Raw genomic sequence first — 23,078 nt, 5'->3', positions numbered from 1 at the left:
CTAAGTGCATTCATTTATGAGTGGGTATATACAAATGGACTTTTCTTCCTGCACTTGAAATTTAGAAGCATTATAACAATTCTTTTTAAAAGCACTAAATGTGTACGCTTACTATCACATGTATGTTTTGTGAGGTTATTCACTCTTATGTTTGAGCCTTTGCATTTAAGTTTTACGCTGGATACATAACATGAGAAAGATGATGAGAAGAGGGGGAAGAAAGTATGCTGCAGTGTCTGAAATAACTATCATTGAGCTGCAAAGGGACAGAGAAGCTGCTCCAGTTAAAAGTGCTTTGCTTGCAGGAACAACTAGTGATTTGTGAGTAGGTACCATAAATAAATCTGTATCAAGAAAGGTATGATGTTATGGTACGTGGTAGCATATTTTAAGAAAGATTTTCAACACAATTGAGCACCTTATCTAAACTGTTTAAAATATTTGCTAGGGCTTCTTAGAATAGGTTAGTGTGTTTCAACATAACCAAATAATTTTTCATTCTACGTTATTTTTACCACAGCCACGTTATGGACCAAGTATATGGGAATATATGTAGATACATAGGAAAGCATTCTAATTAAATATATTCGTTCAAGCACCACATCAAAACATCCCAAATAAAAACAGAAAAGAAGGATACATGATTTAGTGTCTAGAAGCAATGTAATTCTGCTCGGCTGAAGTAAATTTAGACCAGGATAAGTCAGGGACAACTTGTTTGTGTTTCTAAATACTGTCTATTATGTTTTGCTTTTATGTAGTCTTTTTCCCTCTTAGCCAAATGGTCTCCCAAGTGCATGGCATCCTTTGATACTCTGTTTATCTTTCTGGCCCTACTGTTCTAGGGCCACAGGATCTCTCACTTGATGTTCTGCTATCTGACCAAATTCTCTGCCCTTATTCTCAGACACTTGAGGGATCAGTTTACACATCATGTTCCTCACTGTAGCTTAAGACACCATGAAGGACAGCTTTTGCTTGCTCTTGCACCAGCTGGGTTCATTAGCTGTCCAGTCATGTACTGAATGAAGCATGTATACTGCATTGCTTTATAGCATGTAGAAGCACCATGAAGTTTGAAATACCATCACTCAGATTTCCTCATCCTCAATTCTGGCAAGCCCTGCCTCTGTTTTCGGCAACTCAACGCAGCGGGCTCATTCATGGGCGGAGCTGTCATAAGTTCATGCCAAAGGGACTTTGATTCTGTGCCCAGCCTTTTCCCAGGGTTCTTTTGGGGTTTTTTGTGGTTTTGTTTTTTTCCAAACAGATGAGCCCATCCAATTCCTTCAACTCAGGGCCTAAACTTGAAAGTCTTGGTATCCTTGCTTATCTTTGTGGCCCCCAGCAGAGGTAGGCATTTCTTTTGAAGTTGGGACTTAACCCTTTGCTGTAGTCTTGAGACAGTCGGTAGTAATTATAAGTAGCAGCAAAATTACTCCCCTGAAATACATACATATAGAAGTAGATTGTATGCATTCACACTTAGACACATATCACCTAAATCTAAAAGGCAAATTCTCAAATCAGAGTATAAGTTAAGCAGGATCTTTTTCATTCACAGAGAAAAACTGCTCGTGTTCTTGCTGAAGTAATTGGACCAATTTATCCCTGCCTGATAAAGTCCACGAAATAGAGTTTCTCTCTCTGTGTCCTCTTAAGCAGTTTTTAAAATCACCTGGCTCCTTTGAGGCCCACTGACTTAGGTTCCTCGCTGAGAGATAGCATCTGGTAACTGAAGCTTGCTGTTGTCTTAGCCCAGGGATTGCCCTCTGGCCTGATTTAATTCTAAGGGATGAATCAAGTCCTCATTAAATCATGTGATTTCAGGTGCCTCCAGATTACTTGTTTCTCAACTAATCACAAAATTTTAACCTGTTCCTCCAGCTAGAAACAGGGAAACCAAAAATATTAACATTTTCTTACAAGCTGCTGAGATGCCATTTCCTCTCCGTTCACATCTCAGGCTTTGCCTCTGTTAGGTCATTTATTTATATGTCTGTGGCCTCCTACGTAAGCATCTTCTCCAAAAGATTTGGTCCTAAAATACAATACCAAGCCTAAGAAAATACAAAAATACAGTAAATTATGGAAAGTTAGCAGCCTTGTTTGTGGTGTACGTGTGAAGTAAAACATCTCTGTGCGGTTTCCATGGGAAAGCTCTCTTGTTTTTTGCTTAAATAGGCATTCATGTGTACATAAATGGAGTCTTTAAAGAACATGCAGACTCTAAGCCTGGGATTTTATGAAGGAATAGTGTAAATAAAGCTTGTTTGTTTGTACAAATTAAGTTCAGTTCTTGGATGCACTCTGGCCCAATTTCTTTCTGACCCAGTGCTGCTCTGTAGACCTAGGTTATACTTCAAGGAGAGCAAGTCAGGACTAAGTGTACTCTTTTATCCTACATAAATCCACCTACTCGCCATTAAAAATAGCAGGAGGATGGAAAACTGGTATCACAGTAAAAAGTTGTTCCAAGTGTTCATATTCTTTTTTTCAAGGTAGCTGATAAAACTGGTTTCTGAATAACATTGTTGTCCCTGGCCATTTACTGGTGTTTGCTGAACATGCTGTTAATTTTACATACCCCTCAGGGCTCTGCAAGGGTGAAAGCTTAAAAGGACTCAAGTGCTCTCAATTGTATATTGGCTGTTGCCTTGCCATAAGGTCAAGTGCAGTTTAAGATTATACGCAGACACACCTTGTGCAAGCTACATATGTATCACCAGTGTGGCTGCAGTGAGGGTTTGTGCTCAGGGCAAGCATGCTGTGATTAGAAAGTGTCAGGCTGGTGCACTGGGCTATGGCATTTTCAGCCTCATCAGTACCTTTTCCTTGGTTATCATCAAATTAGAGGATGTGTATCATGTGAAGGTGCTAGCTGCTATTTGGCTGAAATGGTTGCTTTAAGCTTTAATGTTCCCTGGTAAGGAGAGGAAATACATCTTCTGGTCTAACAAAAAGGTATTTGAAAAAAGGCCACAATTTTTGTGTTGCTGTTTAGACAAACTCAGTTGTAATATGTCAAAGACTTGCTGTTGTATTCAGTATATTTTGGTACCCTAATGATTTTTTTTTTATATTGACATTAACCAGTTTTTCAACTCATCCTTTTTTTTAAATTATCAAGACAGAGTTGATATAGCTGTAATTAAGGTAATAAATCATTTGTCATTATTTGGTTTGTATTTCAGTATTTTTCTTGCTTATTTGTAAAAGTAGCAAATTGTATTTTCATGTATTATGTGATATTCATGCACGTTAGGCATCTTTAAAAGTAGATTTCCAAAACCTAACTTATTTGCATTCACATATACCCTTCTCAGAAAGCTTTTTTCTCAGCTGTTTCTGGCTCTGTTGCATGTTACCTTAACCTTAAAAAGAAAATTAGAAAAATGAGAGTATGGATCAGAAGCACCAAACGTAGGTACATCATCCTTCCCTAAGTGTTCACGTCTTTGTCTCTGAACATTTGCAAGGCTCAGAGGATTCTTTCTGGAGAAGAGCAGCAGGGTAGGTACAAACTAAGGGGTGAGGTCCTGAGCTGGATCACTTGTTTGACTCCTTGGTTTTCAATAGTCTCGCATCAGAAGCTGAACAAAAGTGATTTTCTTGCCTGAAATCAAGTAAAGCTGACATTTTGTTGCTGCTGGTGGGCTCTTTTTCAGAACACAAAAGGGTCAATACGCTGTGACAGCCATAGCAAGAAGAGATGTGGTGACCCAGCCGCGTGAAGCTTACAAAGAAGTTAATTTGATTTTATAGACCATTAAATCAAAACTCTGATTTTCTCTGGGAGTGTCAGCTGATCAGAATTACACATGAAAAGTAGAAAGGCAAATAGAAAAAATTATGTTTTGTTAAAATACTTAATGAATGCATTTGTCCTTGTAATATGTCCTGCAGTTGATTTACCAGCAAACCTTAATAACAAAATTATTTTGATAATAAGATATAAGACAGAATAGATACAGCTTTTAATTAGAATTTTCGCAGGATATTGGTGGTTTTGGTTTTTTTTTTTTTACATTGTTCCTCTGCATACACTACAGAGTACAGTGCATACACATGATAGTCACACTTCTTGAGTCATATTTTTCATGTACTTTTCTTTAAATGTCTCCTTGGATAATTAAGTCTGACTCTTAAGTTATGGTATGTTAGTTTCTGACAGGTGCCTGCCAGGGATCTTCAGTGCTGTCATGCATTATGTGGATTTCAGCCAAGACAGAAGGGCCTGGGTATTTGTTTCTGGTCACTTCTCATTAAAGCTTTGACTGTGGGAAAAGAAAAACAACTATTTAAATATGAGGAGTATAGGTGCTTTAGGAAGTGCATGGAAATAAAATCTGTTAGGCAACTAGTTTTTCTATGGTTTTATATAGACATTGTGTATATGTGTGAACTGTACATATGTGCATTTCGATAGATAGTAAATATTCTTTCTGCAAAAAAGGATTCTCATATTGACAAGAGAAATGCACAGAAGAGATTGGAGGAGTTGGCTTGGTGGAAGTGGAATGTAATAGCACTTTGCTGGAAGACAACTGCTTTGTAGGAATTAAAGGCTAGAATTTCATGTAGGTAGTTCTTAGATAACCAGGGTTAGGTGGTGTTCTGGAAATACTATGATAAACTGTCTGATTTGGCTTCATTAGAGAACTCCATTACACATTTATCAAAGCTGCTAGATCTGTATTAGACCATGGAATTATAGTTAGGAACTGATGCAAAAAAATGTCCTCCCTTGCTTGAGAGAAAAGGGTAGAGAGAAATATATGGTTTTGGAAGGAGCTGAAGTTTTAATAGCCCAGATAAATAGTGTTGCTTAATCAATTACAAAATAAACAGCTAAGTAGAAGCAGTAGGTGAGCTCCATGGTCCTGTCTTTTGGGTAATATTTGTAATTGCTCTGTTGAACACAAAGAACGGTCTTACTAGGTCAAACTCAACATTCATTTAGCCCAGTATCATGTCTCTAATAGGCAGTAGCCAGTGCCTGTGGAAGAGCATGGCAGAGCATGTAGTTGTATTTTCCTGGCACGTTCTACCATCTTCAAGGATTTCTATATCCAGAATTGGTATGTTTCTGTTCAGTAGCCCTATCTAGCTTTCCTTCTGTTTGATTGCTTTTTGAACCCACATCATAACATCACAAAATTCTGTGTCAAGGCATTGCACAAATAACATGTGGTGTGAAGAACAAGCTTTGTTGGCTTTTTGCATTCCTACCTCCTGCTAGCTCCAGTTGTTACCCCCTAGCTCTTGTATGAAAAGAGGCAACAAATAATTAATCCACTGATCCCCTCCATAAGCTTTATGATTTTATGAACCTATTCACATCTCTTCTGTCACCTTTTCTCCCGTTCTGCTCACTCCTTCCTTCTACAGAACCTTTCCATGTTTCTGATTGCCCTTGTCCTACTTCTTTATCCCTTTACTATTTCTGTTGTATTCTTTCTGAGACAGGGAACTGCATGTTACTCATGATACATTCACCATGCGTTTATATGGTGACACAGTGATATTGTCTGGTTTACTCTCTATTCCAGTTCTAATAGTGTCTGATTTGGTTTTCTGTGTATGACTGAAGGTTACGCTGACATTTTAGCACCAAGATCTCCTTACTCTCTGTTTTTCAGAGCCCATGATTTTTGTGTATGTAAAATTAAGTCTTTTCCCTCACATATCTCCCTTTCATGTTTGTCAGTATTGAATTCTCATCCGGTATTTTATCTCCCAGTCTCCCAGTGCTGTAAGAACCATCTGCAGTTCCTCATAATTGTGCCTCATTTTTCCTTCCCTGACTAAATTGTTAGCATTAGCAAACTTTGCCATCTTCTTTTGCTCACTTTTGCAGGTCATGCAGGAATATGTTGAACAACACAGGTCAAAACACCCATTTCTGTGCAGTTCTCAGGTGACTTTACCCTAATAGTACTCATCATTCATTCCTATCTTTTTTTTTCTTATCTTGACCTGCTATTTATCCACTCATGGATCTTTTCTCCTGCTGTGGTAATTCAGTTTTTTAAAAGCCTTTGAAAGACATTTCCAAATGCCTGTAGGAAAATTGAGCAGTGTGTGTCACTTGAATCTTTCTTGTCCACCTGTTTTTGGTACCTTAAAGAAAGAAGACATTTGTGAAGCATAAGTTTGACTCCTACCCAATATACTGTATTTACTCAAGCCAACTAATTCTAGGCTTTTTATAAATTTATGGTTTCTTATAACAGTCTCTACCAATTTGTAAGGTATGGACATGGGATTTACTGGTCCACAGTTCCCTCTATTCTCCCAGACCTTTTTTTAATTGAGATCACACTTCTCTGGTACCAAGCTGTTTTAAGCAGGAGGTTACAAGCTATTTAACTTTCTCACACTTGAGTTTCTCTAGAACTTGGGTGTGAATATCATCTGGGCCTGCTGATTTGCTTGTGTGTGTCTTGTTGATTTGTTCGTTACCTTTTTGGCTGACATTTTTGTGTGAGTCAGATCTTTCAGTACATCCCTTGTAAAGCAGGGTGCTGGTATGGCAGCCTCTTTAAGCACCTCCGCAGTGTACTTGGATGCAAAAATAATTTCATTTATTCTTTGTGACTTTACTTATTCTGAGTGTTCTTTTTACTTTTTGACCAGCTTTTGTACTGTTTGACAAGTTTTTACTTGGAGGACCACAGCTAATTTGTTCCTCAAATTAATTTTTTATCTGCATAACTCTGCTTTTACCTGTAAGTGTTAAGGTTTGTTTCTCTCTGTTTTCCCCATTTGGAGAGGTCTCTGACCTTTTAAGAATTTCCTCTTACCTCTAATAGCAAACATACATCTTTTAAATAGCAAAGAGAAATAACTTCTTCAATATGTTTTATATAATCACAGATGTGTGGCATCTCATCCCTTTCCTTCTGACTGGTTTGTCCTAATGAATATCCAAGGAGTTTTCTTTTATGTTTTGGTATGTTGCCTTCGGCCCCTGTTGATAAGTGATCTGCCAAAGCAAAGCAGATGGCATGATGAAATCAGTACTTTCACCTGCAAGCAAACTTTGTTTTCAGGGATGCTGGTTGTCAGACTGGTTAGGGATGCATCTGTGGTGTAACCCTTCATTTCTGCCTCTGAAGTACAATTAAGGGATTCAATAATCTCTTAAAGATCATTCAAATTCTATTATTACTTCTGTGATCTCCTCTCTTCTTGAATCTCTACACTTGGCTTTCCTTACAAGCCTCACTCCTGAATGTGGTTTTGCCCAGTCTTTTCTGCTTTCTGCTACTTCTTGTATCATCCCTACTTTCCCCCCTCCTTATTTCATCACATTCTTCACCTTGCCTTTTATAGTTAGAAGAGGTTCCTAGTTGTATCTTGTCTGGCGTTGACTCTCCTTCAAATCTACTAAATGATTTGCTGAATAATTGCTCTCCAACAACAGAGTTCAGCGTGCACTTATGTAGCCTAGATAGGAGGAAATAATAAGTGTCTTGAATAAACACTATCTCTTTAAGAAGTTAACCTTTACCTGGAGTGGAAAAATATGGCTATGGCACTTCATCAAATAGGAAAAATAGAGCAGGCTTGTCACACTGTAGCTCATAGGACTGGAAATTTCCTGTGAATTAGCACTGTATTTAAAAAGACTGTATGAAGATCTAATTTTTCCATGATGGCCTTGGAATATCATTCTCATGATCCACTGGTAAGGTAGTGGACTGACCATGCTGTGACAGAGCTATTCCAGCGCCCCCTTCACAGACACCCACTACCCTGGGACTGAGTAATCCCCGAGGGGAAAATGGAAGTTAAGAAAGCAGAAGCAGAATTTGCTATGTTCTAAGACCACAAGCCTTCATCTGACTGAAGCAAATCTATTTATGTACATTGTGGAGAAGGTGAAGGAAGTGAAGTGTTTCTCTCTTAAACTGGCAAGCAGAAGGCTTCGTTTCAAAACGAGAGCTTCATTTTGCTATGTATGCTTTGGGACACTTAGACCTACTGTGTCTGTGCAATACACCTTTGTAAATTCCCAAACATCCATACTGGAAACCTGCGAGAGAATAAATCCCAGAATCTTGATTTCCACATGATTCAAAAAAGTTGCTTGCATAGTTACTGGCCTTGGTCTATATGCACTGATTATGTCCAGTAGCTGTAATTTTTATCTGTAATTGTTAGTAAAGGTCCGTGCATTTGGTAGCACGTATATTCTTGGAACCAAACTTACCATCTTTTGCAAAGTGATGACCCTACTTATGCTGCTGCTTTAAAATAAGCATTAATTGCCAGCCTACATAATGATCTACAGTTCTGGCTCCACAGCAGTTCCCTAGAACTCCCTTCCTTTTTATTTTGCCTTTAGTCAGGTTATTATATTTATGGTTGTTTTGTGATTTGGACAAATTGTCAAGATTCATTTCGCTTTATGGTAGGTTGGGTAGCAAAGTCATCTTAATTTTTACAACAGAGCTATGTTGAATTCTTGACTTTATTTATAAAATCAATTGATATCATAGTCTTTTGGAACTGACACACAGATATATAACCAAATGAAAATTTAATTTTTATTTCTGTTTGCTTTGGAGTAAAGCCACCTGTTATTTCTGCAATCAGCAAACCATTGAAAAACGTGCCTAAATATAACCATTTCTTGTACCTTTATCTGTGACTTGAATCAGAAATGGTAATAACTCCAACAAGAACTTCTGGAGGAAAAAGGCATTGTTAATAAAATACAGAAAACAGCTCTTGGACATGAGTGAATTTTAATGTTTAAACTTGAGATGTGTACTTAGTTTCACTAGTTCTACTACTTCTGTTTCCTGTTATGGTTTTGGTAGCACATGTTTTGTTTTGCTTTTAATTTTGGAGATGATTTTATGTCATGTAATATTATGAACTGAGCTGAAGGCAACAGTATTTCTTGAAAACTTGCATTTTGATGGCTGCCAATGGCAGACCTCCAGCTCTCTTGATGCTTGATTACTGTCCTGTCCATCATCCTGGCTGCACAGTCAGTGCATTGTGTAGACTGGCAGGTAGAAGTGGGCATAGGAAGTTTACTAAACTCCTTGTAGGTAAAACACAGCAAAAGGAGGTAGAGAGAAATACTAGAAGATGAAGAGAGATTATGTGATGAATTTGTTTGGCACGCGGAAAAAAAATTGCCAGCAGCATAATGGCATTGTGCACTGACTGCTTTGTACATTTTGTGTGTTCAGCCAGTTACAGTAGCAGTAATTTAAGAACTATTGTCTTGCTGTTGTATAAACACTTCAGATGTTTGCTTGACATCGCCAGTTTTGGAGATGTATAAAATGGAGAACTGTGTAGACATTGTGTTTCACATAAAAGCAAAATATTTGCTATAGATAAAGCTGCCTAGTAAGGAAATTATAAACCACATCCCAAAGAGCATACCATCAAGAAGCTTAGTTTAGAAACATGAATGTGTGCCAAGTATCGTTATGTATATTTGAAGCGATAAAGAATCCTGGAAGGTACCTTTTATCATTCTGCTGCTGTGCTTGTATAAGTTTTAGTGATGTTCGGGTTTGAATGGTGGTTTAGAAATACTGCTGCCTCCTGAATGCCTAACGCATGCCATAATAGTCCTGATTTTCATTAGCTCCTGAGCCTTTGCCACTTGGAGCCCGGCCTTGTTGTGGGCCTGCCTGCTACAGCCTGATTCTAGCCATGCAACTGAAAGTTAGAGTGCTGAGAACGATTTGTCACTTCAATTGTTATTAATATCTTAGATCTGGAGAGAATGTTAATTTGTTTTAACAATCATTTTCTCCTAATAGAGGTGTTGTAAAATGTCTAGCGGAGAATTAATCTCCTGTTACCCCATAGTTATCCCAAAGCAGAAGGCTGGGTTATTCTGCTCTGCGTGAGTGCTCGTGTACCTTTAGCCTGGTGAGGAATGCTGTGGAAGGGCCTGTGAATAAATAGACAGCATGGTTTGCCTAATGGAAATATGTTTTTAATGCATTATATGTAGTAAAAATAGCAAAGAGGTTTAAATGTCTCGTGTCTGAGTTTACAAGGAGAAACTAGAGAATCATAGAATCATTTAGGTTGGAAAAGACCTTCAAGATCATAGAGTCCAACCATCATCCATGCCCACTAAACCATGCTATGGAGTACCCTGTCTATGTGCTTTTTGAATATCTCCAGGGATGGTGACTCAACCACTTCCCTGGGCAGCCTATTCCAATGTCTGAAAAGAATGGGCTTTCAGTAGTTTCCACACTTTTGCATTCAGCCCTTGTTAAACACAAGGTGTAGAGATGCAGGAGGAGGGTATAACCACCTGTAAAGGACCTAATGAGCACTCATATGGAATATGACCTAAATACATACCCACTATTGGAATTAATGTAACGATTTCTTAATTTAAGTTCCTTTTGTTAATTAGTACTAATTGTGTTGAATTAGATAGCTCCTGACAAATGGAATTTAAAAAGAAAACAATTATATATAAAAAAAAGAAAGGTTGGCATCTTTGATTTTGTTCAGTTATAAACAAACAGCAAATCGTAGAGACTTTGGAGAGTTATGGTAAATATCTTCTACACAGGAGATTAATTATTAGGGGTTCCATGAAGCAAACCAGCTGGCTGTGCTTGTGTAGTCACAGGAGGACAAATTCTCTTGTCTGGCACCCAAAAGGGATTGTTATAGGTGTTCAGTATTTTCAAAACAAATTTGCATTGTGTCAAAACAAGTTGCAACAGGAACATAAATACAAAGGCATGCTACATAGGTATGTATGCTCCGTGCAAAAATACTGTATACTTCAAAAAGTGAATAATCAGATGACGTTGATAAAGCCTGGGAGAAGCTCTTTTATAATTCTAATATGGCTATGCTGTTGAAATAATTTATATAACAAGATTTTCTTGCAAGGTGTCAGCATAATAATACTCGTCTGGGAGGAATAGGTCAAAGACCTCAAGAAGCCTCAGGCTGTCCTTTACTCTGACCTACGCCCTTCTTAGTTCCTGTTTTCACCTAATTTAATTGGAAGAGGGGAGAACATTGCTGTCCTAACTAATTCATGAAGATCAGTCATCTCTGGACTAGATATTTTTCTGTCAGGATTCTGTGGATTTGAAGAAACTTGTAGATGTCTTGCAGCATTCCTTTAGGGTGCAGAAGGAAAGAAATATGGGATGCAAAATGATGCAAATCCTAGAGTTACAGCTCCTCTAAAAGAAATGGACAGCAGGTGGGACAAATGCCTGGGATTCTTAGCTGTATCTAATACAGCTAAAAGGGGTACAATTCAGTCCTCACCTCAGTCCTGGGGTAAATAATAGCATTTGAAGAATACTCAAACTCACTGTTAACCTGCTGGACAATTCAGACAACAGAGGACTGCTGAAAAGGGTGTCCTAGCTACAGAACCTACTCCAGAAGACTTGAAAGGGTTACGTAGAACTATTCAGAGATCCCCATGACTACAGGAGTGCCTGCTTAAGTCAGATCTATTAGCTTGAAAAAGTTGAGGAAAAGAACCCCACATTTTCCTGTATGCCTTGCCTAGAGTAGGAGAAAAGGAATGTATTTATCCAATATACTAGCTACTATGATTTTGAATACAATAAGGTTGTTCTATAATTAGAGGCTAATATTTTCAGAATTAAACCATAGTCACAGTAGATAACTAAAACATTTTACAAGAATGAATTAGAATATTTAAATAATGGGTAGTATTTAAGAATAAAGTTTGCTCTCAAAGCCAATAGTAGGAAAAAAATCCAAGTACAATAACCTGAGTCTGTCTTCTGATGAGAGGTAACACAATACATGTGCCAGATGCGGTGATAGAAAGTAATGACAGCCCATGTGTCTTTGTGAAGAGATCAAGATTTTGGCTTAAGGGCTTTCATTTGCCAGTAAAGAATACACTGTACTAGTAATAGAGATGTTGCTATACAGCTAAGTCTATACTTGATGTGGACCATCAGGATTAATTCATCCCCCTTCTTTTCCTCAAATCATCTCTTGATGGAAAAGGCACTTGAAACTCCCACATCTTGAGCTGAAACATAAAACATATGAGTGCAAACAGGGCTAGCATGGATTAATTTGAGATCAGTGTGCTGAAAAACTTGGCACTCTTAAACTGAGAATTTTAAGGGTCATCTATTTTGTGAATGACTTAGGAAGATGATTCATCACCCCATAATGAATGTCCTTGTCCCCGACACAAAAAGCAGAAATCTCATTGGTATAGCATTTTGTAAGCTTTTTTCCTTATGGAGTTTGAATCGCTATGTTCTGCTCTGAATTTCCCACATGAAGATTTTAAGAGAAATAGAAACACCTAGACAGCTCTTCTAACTTTATTACACAATAAGCGGTAACTAGAACACCATTGTATAGTTGGCTATAGCACCAGTCAAGCAAAAGCAATAGCAGAAAGCAAATGCGTTACAGCGTTAGAATGCTTTCACCATAAATATATGTGATGGTGTTTGATAGGAGATCACAGCTACATAATTTAAAATCTTTGCAGATTTTCAGCATAGGAATCTGAAGGCAAAAAGTATTATCAAATGGTCAATGCAGATTTTCTATCAACTACATTTTAAAAACCCAGCACCAAGTTATACTGGAAAAACCATTACAATTAGAACGAAATTTCACAAAAGCATGTGAATTCTGAGTCAAGTATGTTTTAAGCGCCGCAAACCCACACCCTAGGATTTAGACATGTATGGGCTTCTGGAGACCTTGTACCACAGTCAGTGTTTTATATCACTAGAAAACATGTAAACAACGAGCGATCCAATTCTACCTTCTTTTAGATACTTACCATTTGCAATAGCAAGACTTTCTTTCCACTGGATAATAAGGTGAATGAAAGATAAGTGCTTTACTGTCAGCAGATGTCCTTGAGCGTAGCACCTGAAATACAATGTACTGTTATCAAGTGTATACAGTGGTTAACTACAGCAAAATGTCGGGGGGGGGGTTTCTGGAGTGCTGAAGAAAAATTTCCATAGAAACCCCATAACTTGCTACCTTGACCTTGGAAAATGACCATTTGAGGGAACAAATCAAATAGACAAAACCCAATAGATTCTTACAGTAAGACACTCAACAAAGAGTTAGACGTGTGCCTGTATGAGTATGAAGATTGGCACCCACTCTAAGCTGAAAAGAAAACAACTCTTTAAACACTGTTTAAGCTAAGATCTAAACCATTACAAGAGGGATGCAGAGCCATTGTACTCAACACTCACACAAAGAATATCTGTGGACTTTGTACAGACCAGTTTCTCTGTACTTGAAGAAGCATTTTATGCTGTTCTTGTGAGCTTGGTGTAAGGTCAGTGTGACACAGACCCACCAAGAACATGGTAAAGCAGGAGAAAGAAGGAACTCCGCGTTTCCCAGAAAGGAGAAAAAGCATTGATCAAAAACTGATTTCTGCCATATGACACAGCCTAGAGAAACCCTAGGTCAGGTTAGCTTTCTGCATCTTCAGTGTAATTCAACAGGTACCCAAATTACTGAAATTTTTTTAATAACAGTTTTCGAGCTGAAAAGCATACCTAGTGGATGTAAATAATAATTTCAAAACACTTCTGAGCTACTTGAAAGTATCATGTGGCAAAGTGTCTGAAACAAAAAAAATTGAGATATTTTTATGTGAATTCCTGTGGTGTAGCACAGATGAAAGTTATTGAGGGTGTAAATTTGTGTGAATAGTGTATGAGAAAAGAATCTTTATCCAAAGTCCGTGTTTACATTCCCTGTTTCTCTGTGCCTGTATGTACAGGATGCTGGAGTATGAGTGTTTCTATCAATTTAAAACCTTTCTAAAAGGAATAGTATTCCATGTGAAAGAGGTCCTTACCATCCAGTCTGTAGCAGAGTATTATCCTTTAGAAAATTTTCTATTTCTTTTAAACTTATTTCTTGTAATCCATTGTGACATATGTCCATGTCATGGTCGTATTTGTGTGGAAACATGTACGCTTTGACCTCAATGCCAGTTGGTTGATAGATGAAACTTAGTCAGCCAGTAATTGGTGCTTATTCTTTTTTTCCTTACTGGTAAACTCTGCAGGGGAGAAAAAATGTCAGAATTTCTGTTTCACAGGAAATTCAAATATTTTAACGTATGGTTTTGTCCCAAAAATTCAGATGAAAGGAAAAAGTTCTGAAAAAAATTTTGCTTTGAACATGTGAAAAAAATGCAGCTAATATGACACTATCATGCATCTGCTAGCAGTAGCACAACGCCTCCTGGAAGCAGGAATTTTCATGGTTTATCCCATCATTCTTCATGGACTGGGTCCTTTGAAGAGTCTACTTCTGCTCTTATGTTTATACTTACAACCGGGGCCTTGTCTGTGTGACTAGGTACATCATCTCTGAGATGTTGGATTGCAGATAAGGAGGTTAATATCAAACTCACTGTTTATGCTCAGTTCTACAAACCACAACATCTCTTCTCAGATCAAGCCAAACTGAAGTACCTTATTCTTTTCCTTCTTTTCCTGATGAAAACTCAGTGTTTTTTCCACAGAAATGCAAGCAACTGGGTAAAAATGTAATTTTCCATTGAAACAGTCACATGATTAAAAAAAAAAAAATTCCAGCAAGCTCTAATAATGAGTAATGTCTTTGTTGCCTGTTCTACTCCTTCATATATACTCAAAATAAGTCTTGTTGCTTTTATACACTAAACACTTCCCATTCCCTCCCTATATGCAGTGTTCGTTAATATCGAAGCAGTTTAACCTCCCTTCTCCTACTTCCCCATCTTTCCTCTTCAGTCTATTACATGTGCTGTAGCTGATACAGTCCTATCAACTATACTGTGCTTTTGGATCTCTTTGCAGGATCTTTTTTGGTTTGGTTTGGGGTTGGGGGGGTGTGATTTATTTTTTGTGTGAGTGTGATGAACCATAATTATCCAAATGTTTTTTCCAAAATTTCTTTAATCTCAGATACCTAGGATGTGTGGGAGAGGGGCAGAAATGGAGGCACATATCCTGGGTAAATATGTGGTACTACATTTGCTTCAGTCTGGACAAGACCACAAATGATAAGGGCAAACTTCAGCATGTACTTTAAAGTATGGAAAGAAAAAAGTAGACATTTACAAATTATGAAGTACTAATGGAATTTTTGTAGTGAATGGAACATCGCCAAGAGGTTCATATAAACTACCAGTGAAATAACATCCTCTTTGAAATAGTACGTCTGATCAGAATGTAGGGAGGTGTTAGATTTAGTTTTGCAGCAAAGGATACAAGCTCTACTGCAGGAATCAGTGAAAAGAAAGGATGCAACTGTAGATAAAGATGGTGTGGGAGGGTGTATGTGGTATCAGAAGCATTTGTTCTGGAATTTACCTAACAGAAAAGTCATTGAAATATAATGCTGTAAGTGTGGTTTTAATACAAAGCACAGAAATGCTGTAAAGTTCAGAAGAGGAAGAAAATGTAGGAAAATACTTCTGCTTATATCCCATTTAATGTGATTAAGAATTTTTGCAATTTAGGAAGAGGGGAGTTTTAAGTAACATTTATCAAGTCAGTAAGAAGAGCATGTGCATGGAAGAGAGTCTGCAGAGAAGCTATCAAAGGGGAAGGAAGAAACTACTTAAAAATAAGCAAGCAGAGGAAATGTAATTAAATGTTAGGACAGATAATGTAAGGAGAAATAAAAGGATCCTGGCATTGACAATGTGCAAGTGATATTCCTTGAGCTAGCGAAATGATGTAGAGCTAACCGGGACATAAAGAGGCTACAATTTCAAAGGTATGCTATAAAAACACAAATACAGGAGTGGCATTCAACTGTTAAGATCAGATGACAGGCGTACCTTCTCAGCTGGTTTATGTATGCATATGTGCCAGGATGAACAATCACTTCTGTGGCATGATTATGAGGGCTGCTTTCTGAATTTTAATTCAATAAATCAAAGTGTATTCTGTAAATACACAGCACAATCTGTGTATGCTATAAAATGTGTGTGCTGGTTGTCCTTTTCTTTTCCATTTCTGGGCTCAGCTTCTCAGTCCAGAAATGGTTTTACTTTCCATTGTTCTTTTAAACTTTGGATGGCATCTCATGTGTGTTTAGAGCTTCTGTACAAAAGTTGACTGCAGCTATCTGTTAATTAATTTGCTAGGCACAACTTCACAAGAGAGGGGAGCATTCTCTTTTGTGATCTTGCAACTTTTTTAGATGTGAGGGGGTATGATTAGTGTTCAGTGATTGCCAAAGCTTCTACCCAAATTATGAAACACATACCATGATTATGAAGGTGATCACCATGTGTTTGCTTCAGGAGGTATACCAGTAGAGAGATGGGTAACAATGTGAACATAACTGCAGCTATTCTCACTTCAGTTTTGGTTGGTTTTGGGGTTTGGGGGTTTTTTTGGTAGGGAGAAGAGGAGGAGGTTCTCCTTGCATAGAAATTTATAAAGATCAGTGATATGAACAGAAAACAAAATGTTTAAAAAAAAAAAAAGTAGAGAAAGTGAAAGTTTGGTGCAGAAAGTAGTAGGCAGAAACCAAAGGCAGAATGATGAAGCAGCTTCTAATATAAATTGCAAATAAAGGGTATAATTGGGATACGTAAAATATGTTTAGTACACAGTTGAGTATTTCAGTGCAATAAACTCAAAGGTAGAGTTCACACTCAATTTTGGATCCTTAGGATCAGCTCATTTTACAGATTTATGAGTCATTTGATTCTTTGTAAAGAAGACAGACTAAGATCCAAAATATACAAAGCACACCTTAATTTATAGAATAATGTTCTGACTTTCAAAGTCTAATAAAAAGAATTACAATTCATCCAAGGTGGTAGTATTTATTTGCTACATCTTATGTAAAGTACTGCCATTGACAGTGACTGTATCGCATCAAGTTTTCTATAAGGAGACAGATAAAGAGCTTATCCTCCTGCACATATTCTGACTTCTTTTCATGATTTTCCTGCTCCATTGACTTGTCTGTCTTTGGGCCTTTGGTACCACATGTGAAGCTTTCTTCAGCATGGGGAGGGGGGGCGAGGGGGAAACTTTTTATCCCAGAAACATGGTGAACGTCAACTGCATCAAAAAGTCCCAGTTATAAAATGCTGCAGGCAGTGACGTAGCCACGCTTGTGGCTCATCTAAGTGTTTCTCACTTTTACAGCCATTCAAAGGTTTATTTTCCAGTGCATAATACAGTTGATCTCTGAAGCTTTGCATTGGATAAAATATGGATGGTCCATCAGGCTCTTCTGACAGTGTCAGGTTACTGATGTTGACTGCATTAAGAGGTCAGTGGTGAGGACACTGAAGAAAGAAGTACGGCTGGGTTTAGAAAGCTGAAGTGTATGGATCTACTGCGTACTAAAAACTTGTAAGAAAAACACTACCCATTTATGAAATCTAGTAACGGATTGAGCATGGTAACATTATGCTTCTCTGTTAAAACCTTGGCTATATAGATGCACACACCATGTTCTAAGTTTACTCCTTCCTAACCATGCATTTTCTTTTTTTCACTAGGGCATATTTCAAAACGTTTGTCCCTCAGTTCCAGGAGGCAGCATTTGCTAATGGGAAGCTTTAGGCAGCCTTGGGCATGGAGATAATACTGGACAGATCCTTCAGTCTGCGTGTGTCAGCCCACAAGAAGAATGCCTGGAAATGGGTTGGACCGTCTTGATAGGTGCTTTCTTGCTTCTGAAATGGTTTTGGTAGCTTCATTTTTTGTCAGATTTCTGAAACAGAGACCTCACTAGCATGCTTAAAACTGAATATTTGATATTCGTCCTGTCCCTTTGCCTCTGCCACCACCATTCCTTTATATATCTACTGGATTAAATTTAAAAGGGCGTGTTTTGATGTGATAACATTTTCTTGTGCCAACAACATCCTCTATGTTATGCCTTGTTTCCTTGTCTTCAGATAGTGTAAATTAGATATTTTTTTTTTCCCCATGGAAATACAATCTAATTTGTAATTTAGTTAGTATTTTCAGCTTATCCTAAAAAATATAAAACTGCCGTATATACCAGGAATGCCTAATGGACTGTACAGTGCCATATTCTGCCTTGGAGGTTTGTGTCTCGCTGTCGTTGTTACTCTCACAGGTATGGATATGAGTTGCACAGTTCAATTCTCAGTGCCTTTCAAGTTGGTCTGATATTAGTGTGGCAGGGTGTTGGAGATTTTTTTTTTAATATTTCAGTTGAAAGCTCATCTTTTATGAAATGCTATTCTTTTATGCTTTGTTTTTATTTCCAGTTGTACAGTTCTGGTGTTTTTCTAACGAACTCCCCTTGCCATTATGAAAAGGTTCTACTTCTTTAGTACCAATGTAACAAGAATATATGTGTTAGTACCAATATAACAAATATAGTACTAATATATTAGTACCAATGTAATGAAATAAAGCTCTTTCATAGACCTGTAATTTTTCCAGGTAAGATAAATACTGCTAAGAAGCAAACTTTCAACAAAGGAATGAATGATGTCTTGGAAAACAACTGATGAAAGAATGTAGGGCTATAGGTATTTAGCTTAATGCTTAAGTTCAACATGTCTTCTCAGAAATAATTTTAAGTGTATATAAGTGGAAATATTACATTCCCTAATTCTGAAATGCCAAATGCAAAATCCCACCTGTTCATCCTTTCTTTCATGCTTGTGTCAGGCACACCATTTGGGGCTAAGTGTCATGATGTCACTTCCCAAATTAATTTGTAAATAGACCAGGGTACTTTCCAGTAAGGAATAAAATTAACAGTCTATGTTGCTTATAAATGGCATATGGAAAATGTGCCCTACTTCTGCTAAATATAAGGAACTAAATGAATAGTATGCAGATGATACAATGGCACTGGAAGACATTTAATTTGAAATTATTCACTATAGCACCACTATCTGCATATGCAATGAAATATCATCAAATTACTTGATTGGCAGTATTCTCCTACCCTTTCTAAAACTTGTTATTTTAGATTAAAAATAGTGCTTCCCGTGGGAATGTCCACCTAGAAAATGTGGATGGGTTTTGAGCAATGAAGCTTAATAATTAAGAATTATGCAAATAATTTGCCTCTAGAAACAACAGGTATTTTTAGCTAGTTGATAGGCAAAATTTTGGTTTATGTTTAATACTGAAGGTCTTGGCTGGAAATTAAGCTGCAAACAAAATCAGATGCCTTATTGCAACTCTACAGAGAAGGGGGCATATTTTGTCCTGTGACCCATCCCCTTGTGACTCTTGCTGCATTATCTGAGGGCTGTAAACAGCTCCAAAGGTCTGAGCCCTATTTCCCTTGATGGAGGCATTGCATTAGGCTTTTGCATGCAAACCAAGACTTAGAGCAGATGTGAGGGATAATGGTTTATGTGAATAGCAAAGCCACACACACATATTCAAGAATAAGCTAACTCTTGTGAATGGGGTGGGAGGAGGATAGCTAATGAAAAACATTTGTTCTCATAGTGTTCAAAATCTGATAGAAACAATCTCTAGCCATGTTCAAAAGGTAAAAACCAAACCATCAAGTTGCATCAGTAGATTCCTGGAGTCTTACATTTTATACCCTTGTGTTTGATTCAGTGTTGTAGTGATTGCCTCATGACATGGTGTTTGCTTTATATACCTGATTGTCCAAGTGGCACCAGTTGGGTTTTTTTATCTTTTCAGAAGTTACCATGATTCAAAGGCTAGCAATTGCAATATGTTTCAAGAAGAGGTCCAATCTTCATAATTAATAAGCATTTTCAACCAAAAATGCATTACCTCAGTCCTAGTAATTTTGGACAAAGGACTGCTTTATTATCAAAGGACTAAGAGTTTTAGAAGCCATGTAAGAAAAGTCTTTGAGGATATAGAAAGCCTAAACCAGCAATTCCTTATGTTGAATTCAATAGTTTAACCAACTTTTCACTAGCATATATGGAAATGAAGCAATGGTTTCAGTCTAGTTTTGCATCATGCTACAGCTGATAGTATTTTGAAAAAAGAAAAGAAAAAGGTAGAAAGGTTTAGAAACCAATTTGTTTGCGTTTAAGATAAAGTCTGCAAGCCTATCAAATTTTAGATTAGAAGAAAAGGCATTTTTCTTACACTTAATGAACATTTTCTTTTTTTCAAAGCCACCCTGTACTCTTTGACCTGCACAGTATTTTATAGAGCCCTTCCCGATAGTTCTCAGAAGAAGGTATTGGGGGTTTTAGCACTACAAATGGGGTACTGGGAGGAGAAACATGGAAACGAGTGAACTCTTCTCTCCAGAAGGAGGATTACCGTATAAATACTACATTGGAAAAGAGAGTTAGTTTGAATATTTTTATATCAAATCAAGTATTTGTTGAAGGCATTTAAATTAGTCACAAAAGTTATAATCTAGTAAGTTGGAGTCGTTTCTCTTATCTCCTGTTTTGTGATAATATCCATTGTGGCCAGTTTAATGGCAATGAGACTTTCAGCACTTTCTTTCCTATTATGCGATATAAGCAATTGAAAGGAGCAGTCAGACCTAGGCTAGTTCCTTTGGTTTATGAGAACCACAAAACAGGGGAAAAACAGCAATGCTACAAACATATCAAAAAGTCTAAATTCTACTCTGTCATAATTTTGATTGAAAGAATACAGTAAATCTCTAGTTACTATGCCCCATTAATGCACAATTTTCCAAAGGTCCTTAAAGTGCAAACTTACAGTCAAGCATTTATTCATCTGCATATGTAATCCACTGTGCTAGAAGCAATACATCTTTCAGATTCAAATTTAGACTTTCTGTGAAGTTGCTGGAGAGACTGGACAAACAGCTGGAAGAATAAATAAAAGTTAACTATATCATACGTAGTTTAGCCTTCATTGATCTTTCTGTTGTACTGGTCATTGCTTTGTTGATCACCACGTTTCGTTTGCTGAATCAGCAGCGGTTTTGGTATCATCAGTATCCTTGAACATCCTCCTATTCATAGGCGGAGCAGACCTGAGTCAGTTTTTGAGAAGAAATCATTGCTAGAATTAGTGCGGATCTCCTACACATTGTTAGACCCTCACTAGGCATGTTTCTCTGTGTGTTTCCTTTCTCATCCTGTCTGGCGCTTGCAGCAATAAGCATCTTTGGTGAATCAGCTGGAAGACAGGATTTAGCAATGAAGTGCAGTACCTTAAGTGTTACTTCAGGTGGTTTTACACAGAGACTTCTTACCTAAGAAAGAGGAGAATAAGTCTGAGTAGTCTCCATCGAGCAGTGTCCGCTAATACAAGACTGGGGGTTTAGCAGAGGTCAGAAACCTAAGTAGTGAGTAGGGACTGCTGCTTAGACATCCTTCTATGTCAGTACCCTTAACAACCAGAGAAGCAGCAGGTGGTAGAAGCCCCTAGTAGCATGTGAGGGTCACCCCTGGAGGTCTAAAATACGTTTCTAATACCATGTATACACAGCAGCGATCCGTGGAGAAGGAGAGTTTCTCACCTTTCCAGCTTTGTGAGAAAGGCGTGCTGCAAGGAGGTAAAAAGCTTTGGACACGGCTTCTGACCATGACTGTTAATTACAGGGTGCTGTCCCTGCCCTGTGAAGCAAATGAAGTCTGTGACCAAACTGACTGCCAGTGAACACTCTTCCCTTAAATTACTTATGTGTCTGTAATTGATGTATTGTAACGCTCATTAAACCTAAAGGTTACGCTTACTTCTTAAATGTTACTGAAAATCCCTTAAGTCATCTCCTTCTCAGTTTTTATTTTCAGGTGTCTGTAACATTCTGGGACAATTTTGTTTCATCCTTACTAGTTACTGCTATTTTTAGCAATTTGAGGTTTATGCTTTAACAAGGCAACAAGGTATGTGCTGGCATCTTATGGGCTTACATAAAATAGAGAATTATTTGCTGTAAAAATAGTTAGTAGAAACTGTTTTTTATTTATTAAGCCAAGTATTGTATTCTCCACAACAGAACAATACTGAGGAAAGGCTCTGTTGTTACCCAGAACAGAGAGGATAATCATGCTGATGGCATTGGATACACTTTTTTGCACCAAATCTGGTTTGATTTGCATCTTAGCATCAGCAGGGGGAAAGTGTATTCTCCTTTTCTGAAGGAAGCCTGCACCTAAATAAGCCATTGATCAGGCTGTATCTTTTCCTGTTTGTACTTTGAAACAATAGGGTTTGTCCCTGTGGGCAAAGCCAGTAAAAGTCTGAACAATGTACATCAACAGCACAGGGGATTTTAATATTTTTTATTTACTGATTTCTGTAGATTCAGAGAATAATTTCAAACTATGTGCTGGGGGAAGGTAAACAACACAAATATCAGAAACATGCAGTAATTTTAGCTACATATGAAATAAAAGACTAGCAATCTAAATATTATTCTGCAAGAGCTCAAGGGTTTTGCCATATATTTCTAAGCATGTAGCCTGAAGAGCCATGGTGTGTAGGTGATTTTAGTGCTGCTTTTCCTATTCTGTTCCCTGTCTTACATTTAAAAGCTCAATTCTTGATTCCAAGGCACAGCACAAACACCATTTTGTTAAAATGGTAGTTACCAAGCAAAAAGGCAGGGGGGAAACCGGGATCAGCTGCTGAAAATAGGTCTTAAATCATCAAGAAATCAACAAAGGAAGCAAGGTTTGGCGGCTGCCCTGCCACTTGCTGGGTCTACAATATGGGCCTTCAAACATGTCCCCAGTGCAAATTAAAAAAAATACAGGAGGTTTTTCTTGCAGCGCTGAAGAATAAATACAGTTTTAAACAACAGGAAGTAAAGCAAGCATTTAATTGCAGGCATGAAAAGCAAAATACACACTAGAAATCTAACATTATTTGTGCCTACAGCTCCCTGCATTTCTCCTGTCACCAGAGAGGGTGAAGAATTAATGCCTTGTGCTGCGGCTGCCCATGGTGAAAATTGATCCTTGGGGTGCTCCGTGTTTTCATCGAACTCTATTTAAACCCTAATGATGCTTTTTCTATCCCTGAGGATGGCAACATGGTACCAGGGAAAAGCAAATCTTACGCTATCAGGGGTTCCTGTTCTGCTGCTGCTCCATTTCAAGCCCTTGATTTGGGTGGGGTGAACAC

General features: G+C 37.7%; 1 protein-coding gene across 2 annotated transcripts in view; it reads left to right on the top strand.

Moving 5' to 3' along the window:
- Window positions 1-20,842, top strand: part of BABAM2 (BRISC and BRCA1 A complex member 2) — a 184,097-nt gene extending 163,255 nt beyond the window's left edge. For both annotated transcript variants that reach the window (XM_030035410.2, XM_030035409.2), the window contains exon 12: window positions 17,531-20,842. In XM_030035410.2, the coding sequence (XP_029891270.1) occupies window positions 17,531-17,594 (64 nt within the window). In that variant the 3' untranslated portion in view covers window positions 17,595-20,842. The remainder of the gene's footprint in view (window positions 1-17,530) is intronic.
- Window positions 20,843-23,078: the final 2,236 nt, after the last annotated feature.

The sequence above is a fragment of the Aquila chrysaetos genome, chromosome 13, assembly GCF_900496995.4.
Source record: "Aquila chrysaetos chrysaetos chromosome 13, bAquChr1.4, whole genome shotgun sequence".
Classification (NCBI taxonomy): Eukaryota; Metazoa; Chordata; class Aves; order Accipitriformes; family Accipitridae; genus Aquila; species Aquila chrysaetos.
This window is presented reverse-complemented; position numbering and strand designations above follow the sequence as displayed.